The sequence below is a fragment of the Myotis yumanensis genome, unplaced genomic scaffold (assembly GCF_028538775.1).
Source record: "Myotis yumanensis isolate MYYU_CA2020_CCGP unplaced genomic scaffold, mMyoYum1.0.hap1 SCAF_22, whole genome shotgun sequence".
Taxonomy (NCBI): domain Eukaryota; kingdom Metazoa; phylum Chordata; class Mammalia; order Chiroptera; family Vespertilionidae; genus Myotis; species Myotis yumanensis.
This window is the reverse complement of record NW_027223773.1, coordinates 1,935,335-1,948,606: the sequence shown is the minus strand read 5'-3', so window position 1 is coordinate 1,948,606 and position 13,272 is coordinate 1,935,335. Positions and strand designations below refer to the sequence as shown.

The following is a 13,272-nucleotide window of genomic DNA, read 5'->3' as shown; positions in this document are numbered from 1 at the left end:
CAGAGTGCTCCTCTTGGGCGTTTGAGGTTGGACACCCCGAGTCCTACTGGCTTGATGTTCTGTGTTGGAAGTCTAGGTTGTTCCGCTCAATGTGATCTAGTCAAGGCTTGTTTTTCAATGAATAAGGCTGGTGTGGGAGCCTTTACACAGAAGAGTTTATTCAGGGTCTGGATGGAGAAGGGCTTCTTCTAGTCTCTCTACTAAGTGATTTGTGTTTAAGATTGTTTCTCCTGTTCAGTAGGACTGACACATCTGCTTGGGTGTTCCCTTCCTGGGCTGTGATCTGGGAAGTTCCCACCTCCCAGCAAAGCCCTGGTGAGAATGGAGTTCCCATCAGTAACCCTATGTCTCGGGAACCTTAGTTAGGCACTGGCTGTGTCCATACGCCTCACAAGGTCATGTTCATAGATTCGGCTCCGTTTCCTCATTGTGTCTGTGGCTGTCACTCTCTTCATTGTTCTTTCTGTGTTTATCCATTTCAGTGCATATTTTCAATGAACCAGCATATGACTCTGTATTTTTTCTCTAGTGTTCGGTTTCTAGTTGATTCCTGCTCAGATGTTTCTGTTTTCCAGTTGGTTTCCCTTTATCAGCACGAATGGGGTGGAACTGAAAATGGGGATTGCATATGTTTAACTCGGACAGCTTGCTATTTTGATATAAGCACACATAGTGACATGACCACCAGATAGAGCTGCGTAGCACATCCATCACCTCACATAGGTACCATTGCTTCCCATGGGGTGAGAACACTTAAGCTCCACCCTCTTAGCAATATTGACACCCAATCAGGCACAGGAAGGGGCCTGTTGCTAGGAGAGCTGTGGCGGACTGCGGGCTTCCAGATTCATGAAGCAAATGGATTTTTAATAATTTCCTACAAAGCATTCTGAATGTTTTAAATCTGGCTTAGTTCCCCCCAAATGTTTTTAATATCTAGGTTTAACATTTTTGGAAACTCATAACCTATTTTCTCCGACACAGTTCTTTGAATGATTAGGAATTTTCCAGGTTTTCATTGACAAATGGACCTTATTTCTTATGCTGTAATGTGTGCGAGTCCTTAGGACACTGTTTCCTGACCATATGCTTACCGTTTCCTTACGCTCTCTTCCTTTTAGAAACATGTTTAAAGTCAAAGGTGAAAATTGAGAATGGATTTATTGCTGAGGCTGAATCTATATATCTCTTAAATCAAAAAGTAAAATATAAGTGCAAACAAGATTATGTCACAGAAGATGGTCAGACATCCGGGTCTATTACATGTCTCCAGAATGGATGGTCAGCTCAACCCAGATGCATTAGTAAGTCATTCACGACCGTGGTGTCCATTATTTTAATGGCTGTTGAACAAACCTTTACTTTAACTGATTTCTTTTTTGTGGGGTGGTGGAAGCTGATGTAGTTCTATTTGAAAACGCTAAATAAGAAATCTGTGAGTAAACATATGTACTTTTTTTATTGGTTACAATAAATTACTAGTAGGGTAGACGTAAGTCCACCATTCAGTTCAAGGTTTATCCCCATAAACCATCCTGCGATTTGCAAACTGCCTACGGGCCTGTGTGGATTCCGCTGTAAGCTCATCGTTTTGAGCTGAGATCCTGCCCTGTTTACCTGTTTGCAGGTGATCAGACTTTCCTCTCAGAGTCTCAGTTCCTAGACATAAAAGTTAGGTTTGTAAGTGAAATGTGCCCTCACAGGACACAGGTTAGAGGAATGTCACTTGTGTGATTTATGTGTTCGGTGCTGCAGGGGAGCTCCTCTTCTGAGCAACCACTTCCTCCAGGAAGCCCACAGGGATGTGCAGTGAGTGGAGACTGTGAGATGCTCCTAGACACAACCAGAGTCTGCGGCAGGGAGGAAGCTCTCTGCTTTATGACCTCGAAGTTTATGAACATTCCCTAAGCAGTTCGCTCATTCTGTCTTATTCATCCCAAAGTCACGTGGTGATAGTTTTCATTCACTTTAAGTGAAGGAGATATTTAAAATGTCCATTCCTATTGTTTTCATTGCTTTCCATTTCCATATGTACCATGGGAACCAGCCAGAGCAAAAATGATGTTGCATCCATATCAGACTCATTTTATATTAAATTGTGATCAACTATTCATTACAACACTCTTATTAGGAAAGAGGAAATGTGTCTATTATTTTTAGTAATATAGTTTTAGTTTCTTTTTTAACACTTTAAGCTAGCTAACTACATAGTATGTTATAAAATAAGAGGTAAATTATTTATTTAAACTTTTATTAACACCACTCCAATATAGTGTTAGTGAAAATTGAGACTATTTTTTAGCATTTACCTTTCTTATCCTAATTATAAATATAGAAGTATATTTATAATCAACCTCGATAAATATAAAAGAATATACAGTCATTTAAAATATCTGCAAAAGCTAAATTAGCATGTGAGCTATATAAATTAGTATGTATTAAAGGAGCATTGTATAGAATGTTTAATTGTATAAAATGTTAAATTTACTCTCACTGTTGAAAAATAACTCTTTAGTTGAACCAATTCATTTTTTTCTGGCATGTATGTCACAACTACTAATAACTTTGGCATCTACACTCACAAAATGCTATATTCTGCTTTGCCAAAAAAAAAAGTACAATGCATCTCTTATGGCCTATTTTATTGCTAACACAGAATAAATGTCTAAGTTTAATTGCATTGAGAAAAATGTTCTTAGAATAAAGGTTTTGGATGGTTTAAGTGATGGTAAAACTGCTGTGTAGAAACACATGCTTTTCTTATGAGTAACGATTTAGGACAGTGATTTATCACTAGTATGCATAGATTACTTGTATATGATGCATCATTTATTAGAACATGCTAAGTGATAAAGCTTTTTTATTCTTGGGATGGAACTTACGCAATTCGATTGTCCATTCAATAATATTAGAAGTGAAATCTTCAATTCTATTATGCATTAGAATCTTGTGGCGTGCCAGTATTTGTGAATGCCAGAGCCAAAAGTGATGGCACGTGGTTTAAGGTCAATGACAGGTTGGCCTATGAATGCCAGGATGGATATAAAAACGGAGTTGGACACACCGTAGGCTCCATAGTGTGTGGTGAAACTGGTTGGTCTGATACACCCACCTGTCAGGGTAAGTACGGATTTTCAGGATCATCCAAATAAACAAAATGTGTGTAAAGCGTATAATTGTTTTGTTATCCTAAACACAACCTTTTATATTATGTAAACTTAGATACTCGTGACCCAAATTATGTTTTACAAATTCCTCAGCAGTTTTCTCCCGAGTTGGTTCTTGCCAATTCCCAGCCGAGTGTTCATTCCTGCAGGCCCCGAGAGGACTTCCTTATTTCCTGATTGTGGACAGATCTGAGGACAGTTACAGGAATCTCCTGCATGTCTGCCAGCCCGCTGTCTGTTTTCCGGGGTTAGAAATAGAACCTCCATCTGTGGGCACGTGGGTGGATCCAACTCATGGGGACAGGACGTGTAAAGCTTTGAAACCAAACAATCCTTGGGAACTATGAGGGTTCCACTGAGGAAGGGGGGGATTTCCGGTGGAGATTGACCAGAGTGGCGGCTGAGGAGATGCAGAGCAGAGGACAGATCTGGGATGCATGTTGGTAGAAAACACAGTGACGTTACTGAGTGTTGGGTGTCAGGCAGAGTAATCGTCCAGGGACTCACATGCTTATTGTAAATATTCTCTCAGAAGGAAGCAGGTACATGCAGGTGGCGTTTGGTCAGGCGGTGCGGGCAGGAGAAAGCTCTTGGAGAGGAACGTCTCCACTGTTGACGTGGGCACATGAGCGTTGAGCCGCCCAGGGACCATCAACATTAGATTCTAAGCTACAGAGTTGAACGTTGAGGTATAACCAGATCAACATATGAGATTCTCACCATGTAAATTACAACGTCTCATGGGGGAGGAATCCAGAATGAGAAAAGAGGAGACCTCCAGACTCATCCCTGAAGCATTCCAGCATGCAGATGTCCGACAGGAGAGGAGTGATCAGCAAAGCAGAGAGAATAAAAGGACTCGGAGAATCAGAAGGAAAAAATGTTGGAATGAATGTTGTCATAGGTGTGGGGAGATAAAAGGATGAAAGGGACAGGAAGTCTGACAGATGGATTCATAGTCTGGGTGGGTTTCAATTCCACTCCCCGATTTGCCAAGCATGTGTCTTCGGGCAACACCAAGCTGATCAGCAACATTGTTCATTCGGCCATATCTGCGAAATGTTTCCATGTTGACAAACATTCTCATATTTTAAAAAAATATTCTGGTGGTTAGACTACATTCTCCATGCCAGCTTCCACACGCACCTAGTATGGGCTCCATACAGGCTCCTTGAATTATGGAAAAAACAACAATGAAAAAAGTTAAATAATGAATCAAATGACAATATACCTAATACATTTTTATATTTTCAAAGGAACAAATACATCCAAGGACTTAGAAAATGGGAGGGATTGAAGGCTTGTTTCATAGAGGAAGGCATCTCTACACAGAAAGGTTGAAAACCATTCGGAACCATGCAACAGGGAGAGCAAGGAACTTGATCTCTTAAAAAATGTTCAGAGACCATGAAGCCTGGGGTCTGGATCAACAACCGGAGGAAAAGATAAGATGGCATTGGAAGTGTAGGCGTGAAAGAGTTGGGGTTTTATTCTACGTAACTATTGATTTAAATGATTAACTCAGCAACTTGTAATGTTCCTCTACTAAAATATATGAGAAATGCCTCTCTTTGAGTGTCCTGGTCCCCAAGTATATTACATTACTATACCAATTTTTATTTAAGCATGCAATTTAAAATTGCAGCATTAGGTGTTTTTTAATGTGACAGAATAGTATTATTTCGATAATACCAAAAATGTAGCATTTAGTTTTACTAATGTCATTGATAAAATCAGATTTACTATAAGCTAGTTGAAATTACAAATAAGTGTTCAGGACACATATATTGCTTCAGAGGGTCCCAAATGAATGTGAGGGATGTTTCAGACATAATAGATAATGCACTTCCAGGGAGAGCATTTATTTGATGCCTCTCCGTATAGGCAACACCCAGCCACTGAATTTTGCATGACATATAAAGTTTACTTGGCACTGGTTAATCATCTGTTCTCATTAAATTATTTACCCTTTTTATAGAAAGAGAATGCATCGTTCCCGATATAGAGCAGAACTTAATTGTTCAGCCCCGGAAAGAGAAATATGTCATTGGAGACGTGTTGAAATTCTCCTGCAGAAATAGATTCCTCACTCTCATTGGAGCAGACTCTCTTCAGTGCTACCACTTTGGATGGTCCCCTAGCCCTCCGACATGTAAAGGTGATTAATTCTCTGACACCTGCTCAAACAAGAAGTAGAATGTTGGATTTCAGCTATTCTTTTACTCTTAATTTTCTGTTGGCTCCCAGTGTGTCTATAACTCAGTGCATTAAGCCAGGAATGTGTGTTGGGTAGTAGATACCTCCCACTTTCTTATTTAAGGAAGTAATCTTTAATTGCTTTTTGGACTATATACTGAAAATCTCCATAGATGCACATACTGTGTGATGCTGGAGTGACCTCTTTAATCATAATTTTTGCATAACTTCCACCATTGATATTGGACATTTCTATCAGCATGGGTCTCACCTCAAGTTTCCCTGAGAATTTCTAGACAATTTCAAGCATCACATAGTTAATTCAATGCCATATACAATATAATGTAGAGTTAAAATTTGTTGATCAAATACTTGTCTCCAATGATTTTATTTTCCCCAAAATTTTGATGAAATGTTTCTGTGGAATGTGAATAGTTACACAATGATATTTGGTCATTGATTTGCATATAAGTTTAGATCTTCTAGAGCAGGGGTGGGGGACATTTTCTCTGCCAAGGGCCATTTGAATATTTATGACATCAGATCATATAAAATTATCAACTTAAAAATTATCCTACTGCAATTGGTCAAACATTTAATTAACTCACCCCTAATGCATTGGCAGGGCCTGACCAAATGATTTCCAAGGCCTTTTATGGCCCTCGGGCCAGATCTTCCCCACCCCTGATCTAGAATATCAAATGTTTCCTAGGCTTACATATATGTCCAATGTGCTAGTTCTGTATCATAACAGAGCTGGGAGACATGAATCTGGTGTAAACACCATTCTTTATCCTTCCTTAAAAGAATGCTGTGATAAGTTAGACAATAAGTAATAGATTTAAGAAAAAATCACTTCTTTTTACTGGATTTTCAGTTGTACAAGAGACACTTTAACCTTTAGTTATACAGTATTTCTACCCTAGAGAAAGTACAGCCCTGTGATCAACCTCCTCAACTCCCCAACGGGACAGTGGCAGACCCACCTAAAGGGGAATATGAACACGGCGAGGTGGTGGAGTATGTGTGCAACCCCAGGTTCCTGATGAAGGGTGCGAGGAAAATTCAGTGCGTTGATGGAGAGTGGACACCCTTGCCCGTGTGTGTTGGTAACGTATCCAAACTTTCAGTAGTTAGACTTAACGTCAACACTTTGTGTTTCTGTTCCTATCAAGACCTCACTTACATTTTAAAGTTGAATGTTTGTTTGTGGGATTTTCACAGAGGAGGACAGCACATGTGGAGACGTACCTAAGCTGGACCATGGTGAGGTCGTGTCCCCAGCACGGCCCTCCTATCACCATGGAGAGTCAGTAGAGTTCACTTGCGGAGAAGGCTTTACAATGATTGGTCACAGCTCAGTTACATGTATTAGGGGAACGTGGACCCAACCACCTCAGTGCAATGGTGAGAAGACATTTCTTTAATTGACAATTAATAGCATTGTGATTTTTTATTGTGAAACTCTACATGCAACCATATTTTTGAAATGTTGGCCTGACAATGATAATGAATCAAACATTCGTTGTTTATAGTTCAATAGTGTCTACAAAGGAAAAAAAGAAACTAGCAATAGAATTTGATGTGTCTGTCCCTAATATTGACATTGTTTATACCTATGAAGCTAAATTTTACTTAAACACACATATATACAAAATAGGTTATGACTTAAACAACCAACTTCTTATTCTGATTTTTAGGGATCATGCTAAAGATATGCTGAAATATTCACATTCTAAACCCTACAACTTAGATCAACCTTTCTTGTTATTGTACTTTAATTTATTGAAAAAAATATAATAAAACTAGGAAATTCACATAGTCTATTTCCACAGATAAATTTTTTTCTTTTAACACTTCAAGGTTGTAGACTAAAAATAATTTAGAGATGTTTGAGATCAAGAAAAGTGGATGTGAAAATTTGCAGATTTCAAACGGGATCATATTTAGTCATGTATGACTCTTTCCTATGTAGCTCAGACAAAATGTGAACCCCAATGTCCCCAATGGCTTTAGGATGACTATTCTCTCTGAAATTTCAATACTGGACATAGGACTGTGTGTCCAAATATTGTAGCGCACCTCACGCAGCATGATCAGGAAGAACTTTGCTGGTGGAATTTATGGACCTAACATCCTATTTCATTACAGTTTGGACTCTATAGTTGTTGTGTTGGGTTTTTTAATATTAGTTGCTTGGATTTTCATAATCAGTATTTTCAATGGAATATTTTCATTTTACAGCAACAGTTGAATTCAAGAAGTGTAAATTATCAAGGACAATTGACTCTGAGGCAAACTTACCAGATGGGATTGACTTTGAGCATAATAAGAAAATCAATTACACTTGTGGGAGGAAGTCAGAGCAGAAACACACAGTCTGTGTGAACGGAAAGTGGGAGCCCGAGGTGACCTGCACAGGTGAGCTCTTGTTTAGAACATTTCCAAACGGTGATTTTCCTTCCTGCCTTGTACAACGTGTCTCTTTGTGTCTTAACATTTTGTTACTAAGTCTGTATTATGACAATAATTTTGGAAGTGGGAGGAAATTTAGAAAATAACCCAAACACTGTTTCTTTTTTTGTTGTTGTTGCCTAAGGTAAATTTTTATTTTTATTTTTTTTAATTAAATCTTTATTGTTCAGATTATTACATTAATTACTCTTTTTTCCCACCATAACTCCCCTCCACCCAGTTCCAACCCCACCCTCTGCCCTCACTCCCCATCCACTGTCCTCATCCATAGGTGCACGATTGTTGTCTAATCTCTTCACTCACCCCCACACCCCTTTCTCCCTCCCCCCCCCAAGAATAGTCAGTCCATTCCCTTTCTATGTCCCTGATTCTATTACAATCACCAGTTCATCAGATTATTTATTCACTTGATTTTTAGATTCACTTGTTGATAGATGTGTATTTGTTGTTCATAATTTGTATCTTTGCCTTTTTCTTCTTCTTCCTCTTCTTACAGGATACCTTTCAGCATTTCATATAATACTGGTTTGGTGGTGATGAACTCCTTTAGCTTTTTCTTATCTGTGAAGCTCTTTATCTGGCCTTCACTTCTGAATGATAGCTTTGCTGGGTAAAGTAGTCTTGGTTGTAGGTTCTTGGTATTCATCACTTTGAATATTTCTTGACATTCCCTTCTGGCCTGCAAAGTTTCTGTTGAGAAATCAGCTGACAGTCGTATGGGTATTCCCTTGTAGGTAACTGATTTTCTTTCTCTTGGTGCTTTAAGGATTCTCTCTTTGTCTTTTGCTCTTGGCATTTTAATTAAGATGTGTCTTGGTGTGGTCCTCTTTGGATTCCTTTTGTTTGGGGTTCTCTGCACTTCCTGAACTTGGAAGTCTATTCCTTTCACCAGGTAGGGGAATTTTTCTGTCATTATTTCTTCAAATAGGTTTTCAATATCTTGCTCTCTCTCATCTTCTGGCACCCCTATAATTCGGATGTTGGTACGCTTGAAGCTGTCCCAGAGGCTCCTTACACTATCTTCATATTTTTGGATTCTTTTTTCATTTTGCTTTTCCGGTTGGGTGTTTTTTGCTTCTTCGTATTTCAAATCTTTGACTTGATCCTTGCGACCCTCTGGTCTGCTGTTGGGAGTCTGTATAATATTCTTTATTTCAGTCAGTGTATGCTTAATTTCTAGTTGGTCCTTTATCACAACATCGAGGGTCTCATTAGATTTCTTGAGGATCTCACTACATTTATCGGCGGTCTTACCAGTCTTTTCGAGGGCCTTACTCAATTTATCGGCGGCTTCTAAACAGTTCTTTAAAGACCTTAAAAGTGTGGTTTTGAACTCTATATCCAACAGTTTGCTTTCCTCCAATTCTGTCGTTTGTGTCCTGTTTCTTTGTCTCGGCATTTTTTATGCTTCGCTGTGTCGATAGAGTGCCTTTCTGTGCTAAGTGTCCCAATTACCTGAGGTAGACACTCTTGGTGCACCCCCTTGTGGGCTTTGTGCACAGTCTTGTTGTGGTTAAGCCTTGATTGTTGTAGTTATCACTGTGAGGAATTGACCTCCAGGCCAATTGGCTGTGAGAATCAGCTGGGTCTGCGGTGGGAGAACTTCTGTGCTGGAGACACCCCTCTGGGGCTAGACTTGCTTCAGTGGGGCTTTGGTGCTCACTGAGTCTGCCCCCTGAGTGTGTCTTTTATGGTTCCACGGAGCTGCAAGCTGGATGGCCCCACTCTGACCTCTGGGCATCCCTGGCTCCTGGATCTCTAGGGAGGTGCTAATCTAGCCTTTGCCTGAGGCTATCCAGCAAAAGCCTCCCTGCAGGGCTTGGGCGGGGTGGGTCCCATGTTATCAACAGGGCGGGGTTAGCAATTATGGCTGCTCTCAGTCTTGCCCTCAGAGGTTCTGCTTCTCAGTGTCCTGGTAATGGCTACAAGCCCCACGGAGGGAAAGCTGCCCTAGGGTTCTGAGCGATGCCAGACAGTCCTGCTTCTCCCGTATGAGTGTGGGTCCTTAGAGACTCGCCCGGAACTGGAGCTCAGAGCCTGAGACTCCCTCCCGATTGAAAATGACAACCACGCCCTCAGCCTCCAGCCCGCTCCGCATGCACTCCAAACCTTAGTATTTTACTTCAGCACTGAGCCTCGGTATGCTTTTCTCTTTCCTCCTAGTTGTAGAACTTCCACTCAGCCAGCTTTCCTGTGGCTCTGGATGATGTCCGTTCCATCTTTTAGTTGTATTTTTGAAGTGGTTGTTCGAGGCAGCAAACTCCCGTGTATACCTATGCCGCCATCTTGAAAAACCCCAAACACTGTTTCTGAATAGTAATTGTATCATGTGCATTGGTCAGCTATCAACAAACCGCCCGGCAGTGGGGTGGCTTTAAAGTCACACTGGGCAGTGGGTGTGCGCATTACTATTGGGACCCCATTGCTACCAAGTTCTTACCTTAAAATGTGCCTATGCCTATAACGTGTATATTTATCTAAGCATCTATGGGTGTGCACATCTATCTACAGATAAATCTATGTCTGCATCCATCTACTCTGAAGGAATCTACCCATCTAGTCATCTGTCTTTGTTCATTGATATCTGTCTGGCAAACACTGAGTCTCATTGCCACCACCAATTCCAACAACAAAGGGTTCATTCCACTTTTCATATCACTATTGCTCTTCTTTAATAGGAGGGCACCTTGACCCACTCACCTCAATATTTTTACCAATTTCCATGGGCCTAGAATATACAGAAAGCATTTTACATAAGCTAAGATACCCAAGATTAATCACAGAAGGTATAAAGGAAAGAACCTACAAGGAAGGCCATGAGAATATAAACCCAATGAGGTATATTAGGATGACAAACAAGACGGAAAGTATAACATATTTAAACACAGAACATAGCATTGTAGTTTGATCTTTCCAGGTGCATTATTAGTAATCATTTTATTCACTAAATTGTTATTTTAATATTTTGACTTATGATTTTTCATCAAGAAATCTGATTTTAATATTTTTAGAAGCACCACAATGTCCACCTCCACCTCAGATTCCCAATTCTCAAAATATGACCCTTTCCGTGAATTATCAAGAAGGAGAAAAAATATCTATTCTCTGTCAAGAAAACTTTTTAATCCAGGAAGGAGAGGAAATCGTGTGCCAGGATGGACGATGGCAGTCAATACCTCACTGTGTCGGTCAGTAGTGGGTCACTGCGTTACACTGTCTCTCAGATGAGGGTAACCCACAGCCCTGCTTTGTGTAAAGGAAGAAGAGGATCCCTTACCCCTACCCATCCCACTTCATCTCCAAACAGTACACACCATCCAGGTGCCAAAATCAATCAGCATTATTTCCCTTCTAATGTGAAACAAATGCAAACAGAAACTTCCAGTGACTGTGGAAATACCCAAGTTCTGTTTATGCGTATTTCACTCCTCAAGACAAACAGGAGGAGACTGAAGAGGCATATGGGACACATGGACAGTAGCATCAATTTTATGGGCACATATATCTTTGCAACTATCAAATACTTTTAGTTATTAATAATTTAATTGGTTCCAATGTCCCTAGTTTAAAATCCCAAACAGTGTTGGATTTTATTTTTCAATTTAATAAACATTATCCTTGTGCTTCACCCCTTAATCTCTATTTTTCATATAGAAAAAACTCCATGTTCTCAACCACCTCATGTAGAACATGGCAGCATTAATTCATCCAGATCTTCAGAAGACGAAAGCGAATCATTGGAACCCGAGCTATATGCCCATGGCACCACATTAAGTTATATTTGTAAGGATGGTTTCAAATTATCTAAAGAAGATGGGATAACATGCCACCTGGGAAAATGGAGTGCGTCACCACAGTGTGTAGGTGAGGACAGCATGCACACTAAAGTTCTGTTTTCATACAGTTCAGTAATATAATCCATCATCATCATCAAAGCCATGAGAAATAACTCTTTAGATTTATAAACATATAAAACCATTATATGTCATTTATATAGATTTTAATATTTTACCAAATTATTTTTTGCAGAAACAAATCAAGCCTATTTTTATTTATTTTATTGGTTCATTATGAAATCACTTGTAATTCGGGCATTTTTTCCTACAAAACCTGAAATGTGGTGAAATGAAACCTCACTCTTCATATAATTATACCTGTTCATGCTCCTAAATATTCATATGGGTTGCAATGAAGGCTTTGTCGCCAGGTTTTATAAAGATTTATGTTCTCTCTCCATTGTCCATTCTGATCTCTTACAATGGAGGGTACTTTTCTTAAGATGATTCTCAATGTGTTTCTTTTTAACGCTCTTAATTGGTTAGAGAACCATTGATACGCTCATTCTCAGATCTGTTCACAGTTTTTGCTTCAAGTTCTTGCTCAAGCTGACAGCTGGACACACCACCATGCTGGTTTTAAAGCATTTGTGCGCCTTTTCTGTCATATGAGATTAGTGCCTGTGTTTTCATTTTATTTCAAATGAAAGTACCAAATACGACAACCAGGACATGAAATGAAGTTCAGATTCAGTGAAATACACACTCATTCTTACTTTCCTTTATTTTCTTTTCTTTTTTTTTTTTTTAGGACTTCCTTGTGGACCACCCCCTGAGGTTTCCAATGCTGTTCTTCCTAACAGGTTAAACAGTTTTCCACATGGGCAAAAATATACGTACACCTGTAACAGAGGATTTCGGATCCGTGGACCTGCGTCTATAGAATGTTCAGGAGGAAATTGGTCCCATCCCCCAGAATGCACAAGTATAGTGTATTTCATTTTCTTCTAAGGCTGATGAATACCTTTAGTTCAGAGTATCCATGGTACAACTATAAAACTGCATTAATTCTAGAAGGTATTTCTAGAAGTTCTGAATTCTGCTAGAGAATTAATAGCAGAATTAATAGTAATATGAGAACTTTGCCAAAAGGAGCCAAGTTATTTCATTTGATGTCATCTGTGTTCACTTTCCATGTGTTCTGATGGGCAACCCCTGACTTCTCATCTCTTCCTGTATCACAGCTGGTCCCTGCTCACCCACCTCATCATTATTCAATTCACTGAGTGTTTATCAGTTATCTCCTCATAAATCCATAATGTTCTAAGATGTTTGATGTAGCCAGGCCCACATGGCTCAGTGGTTGAGCATCGATCTGTGAACCAGGAGGTCAGGGTTCCGTTCCCACTCAGGGCACATGCCTGGGTTGTGGGCTCGATCCCCATTGGGGGTCCTGCAGGAGGCAACTCATCAATGATTCCCTCTCATCATTGATGTTTCTGTCTGTTAATTCCTCTCCCTTTCTCTCTGAAATCAATAAAAATATAGTTAGTTGAAGATGTTTGATATAATTATGGGAAAAGATTTGGACAGAAGCAAAAAAAATGGAAATGTGCACATAGTGTCTGTGCCCGTGTGGACAGATAAGAATTTGATTA

At 39.7% G+C, this 13,272-nt stretch overlaps 1 protein-coding gene across 5 annotated transcripts in view; it reads left to right on the top strand.

The window, feature by feature from the left end:
• LOC138999201 (complement factor H-like) overlaps positions 1–13,272 on the top strand; it is a 63,831-nt gene that overhangs the window by 18,992 nt on the left and 31,567 nt on the right. For 2 of the 5 annotated variants that reach the window (XM_070401279.1, XM_070401282.1), the window contains exons 10-18: positions 1,122–1,304; positions 2,944–3,120; positions 5,146–5,325; positions 6,290–6,472; positions 6,588–6,770; positions 7,608–7,784; positions 10,850–11,026; positions 11,493–11,702; positions 12,426–12,599. In XM_070401279.1, the coding sequence (XP_070257380.1) occupies positions 1,122–1,304; positions 2,944–3,120; positions 5,146–5,325; positions 6,290–6,472; positions 6,588–6,770; positions 7,608–7,784; positions 10,850–11,026; positions 11,493–11,702; positions 12,426–12,599 (1,644 nt within the window). Of the gene's footprint in view, positions 1–1,121; positions 1,305–1,755; positions 2,218–2,943; positions 3,121–5,145; positions 5,326–6,289; positions 6,473–6,587; positions 6,771–7,607; positions 7,785–10,849; positions 11,027–11,492; positions 11,703–12,425; positions 12,600–13,272 lie in introns of those variants that run through there. The other 3 variants (XM_070401280.1, XM_070401281.1, XM_070401283.1) reach the window with 3 other exon arrangements.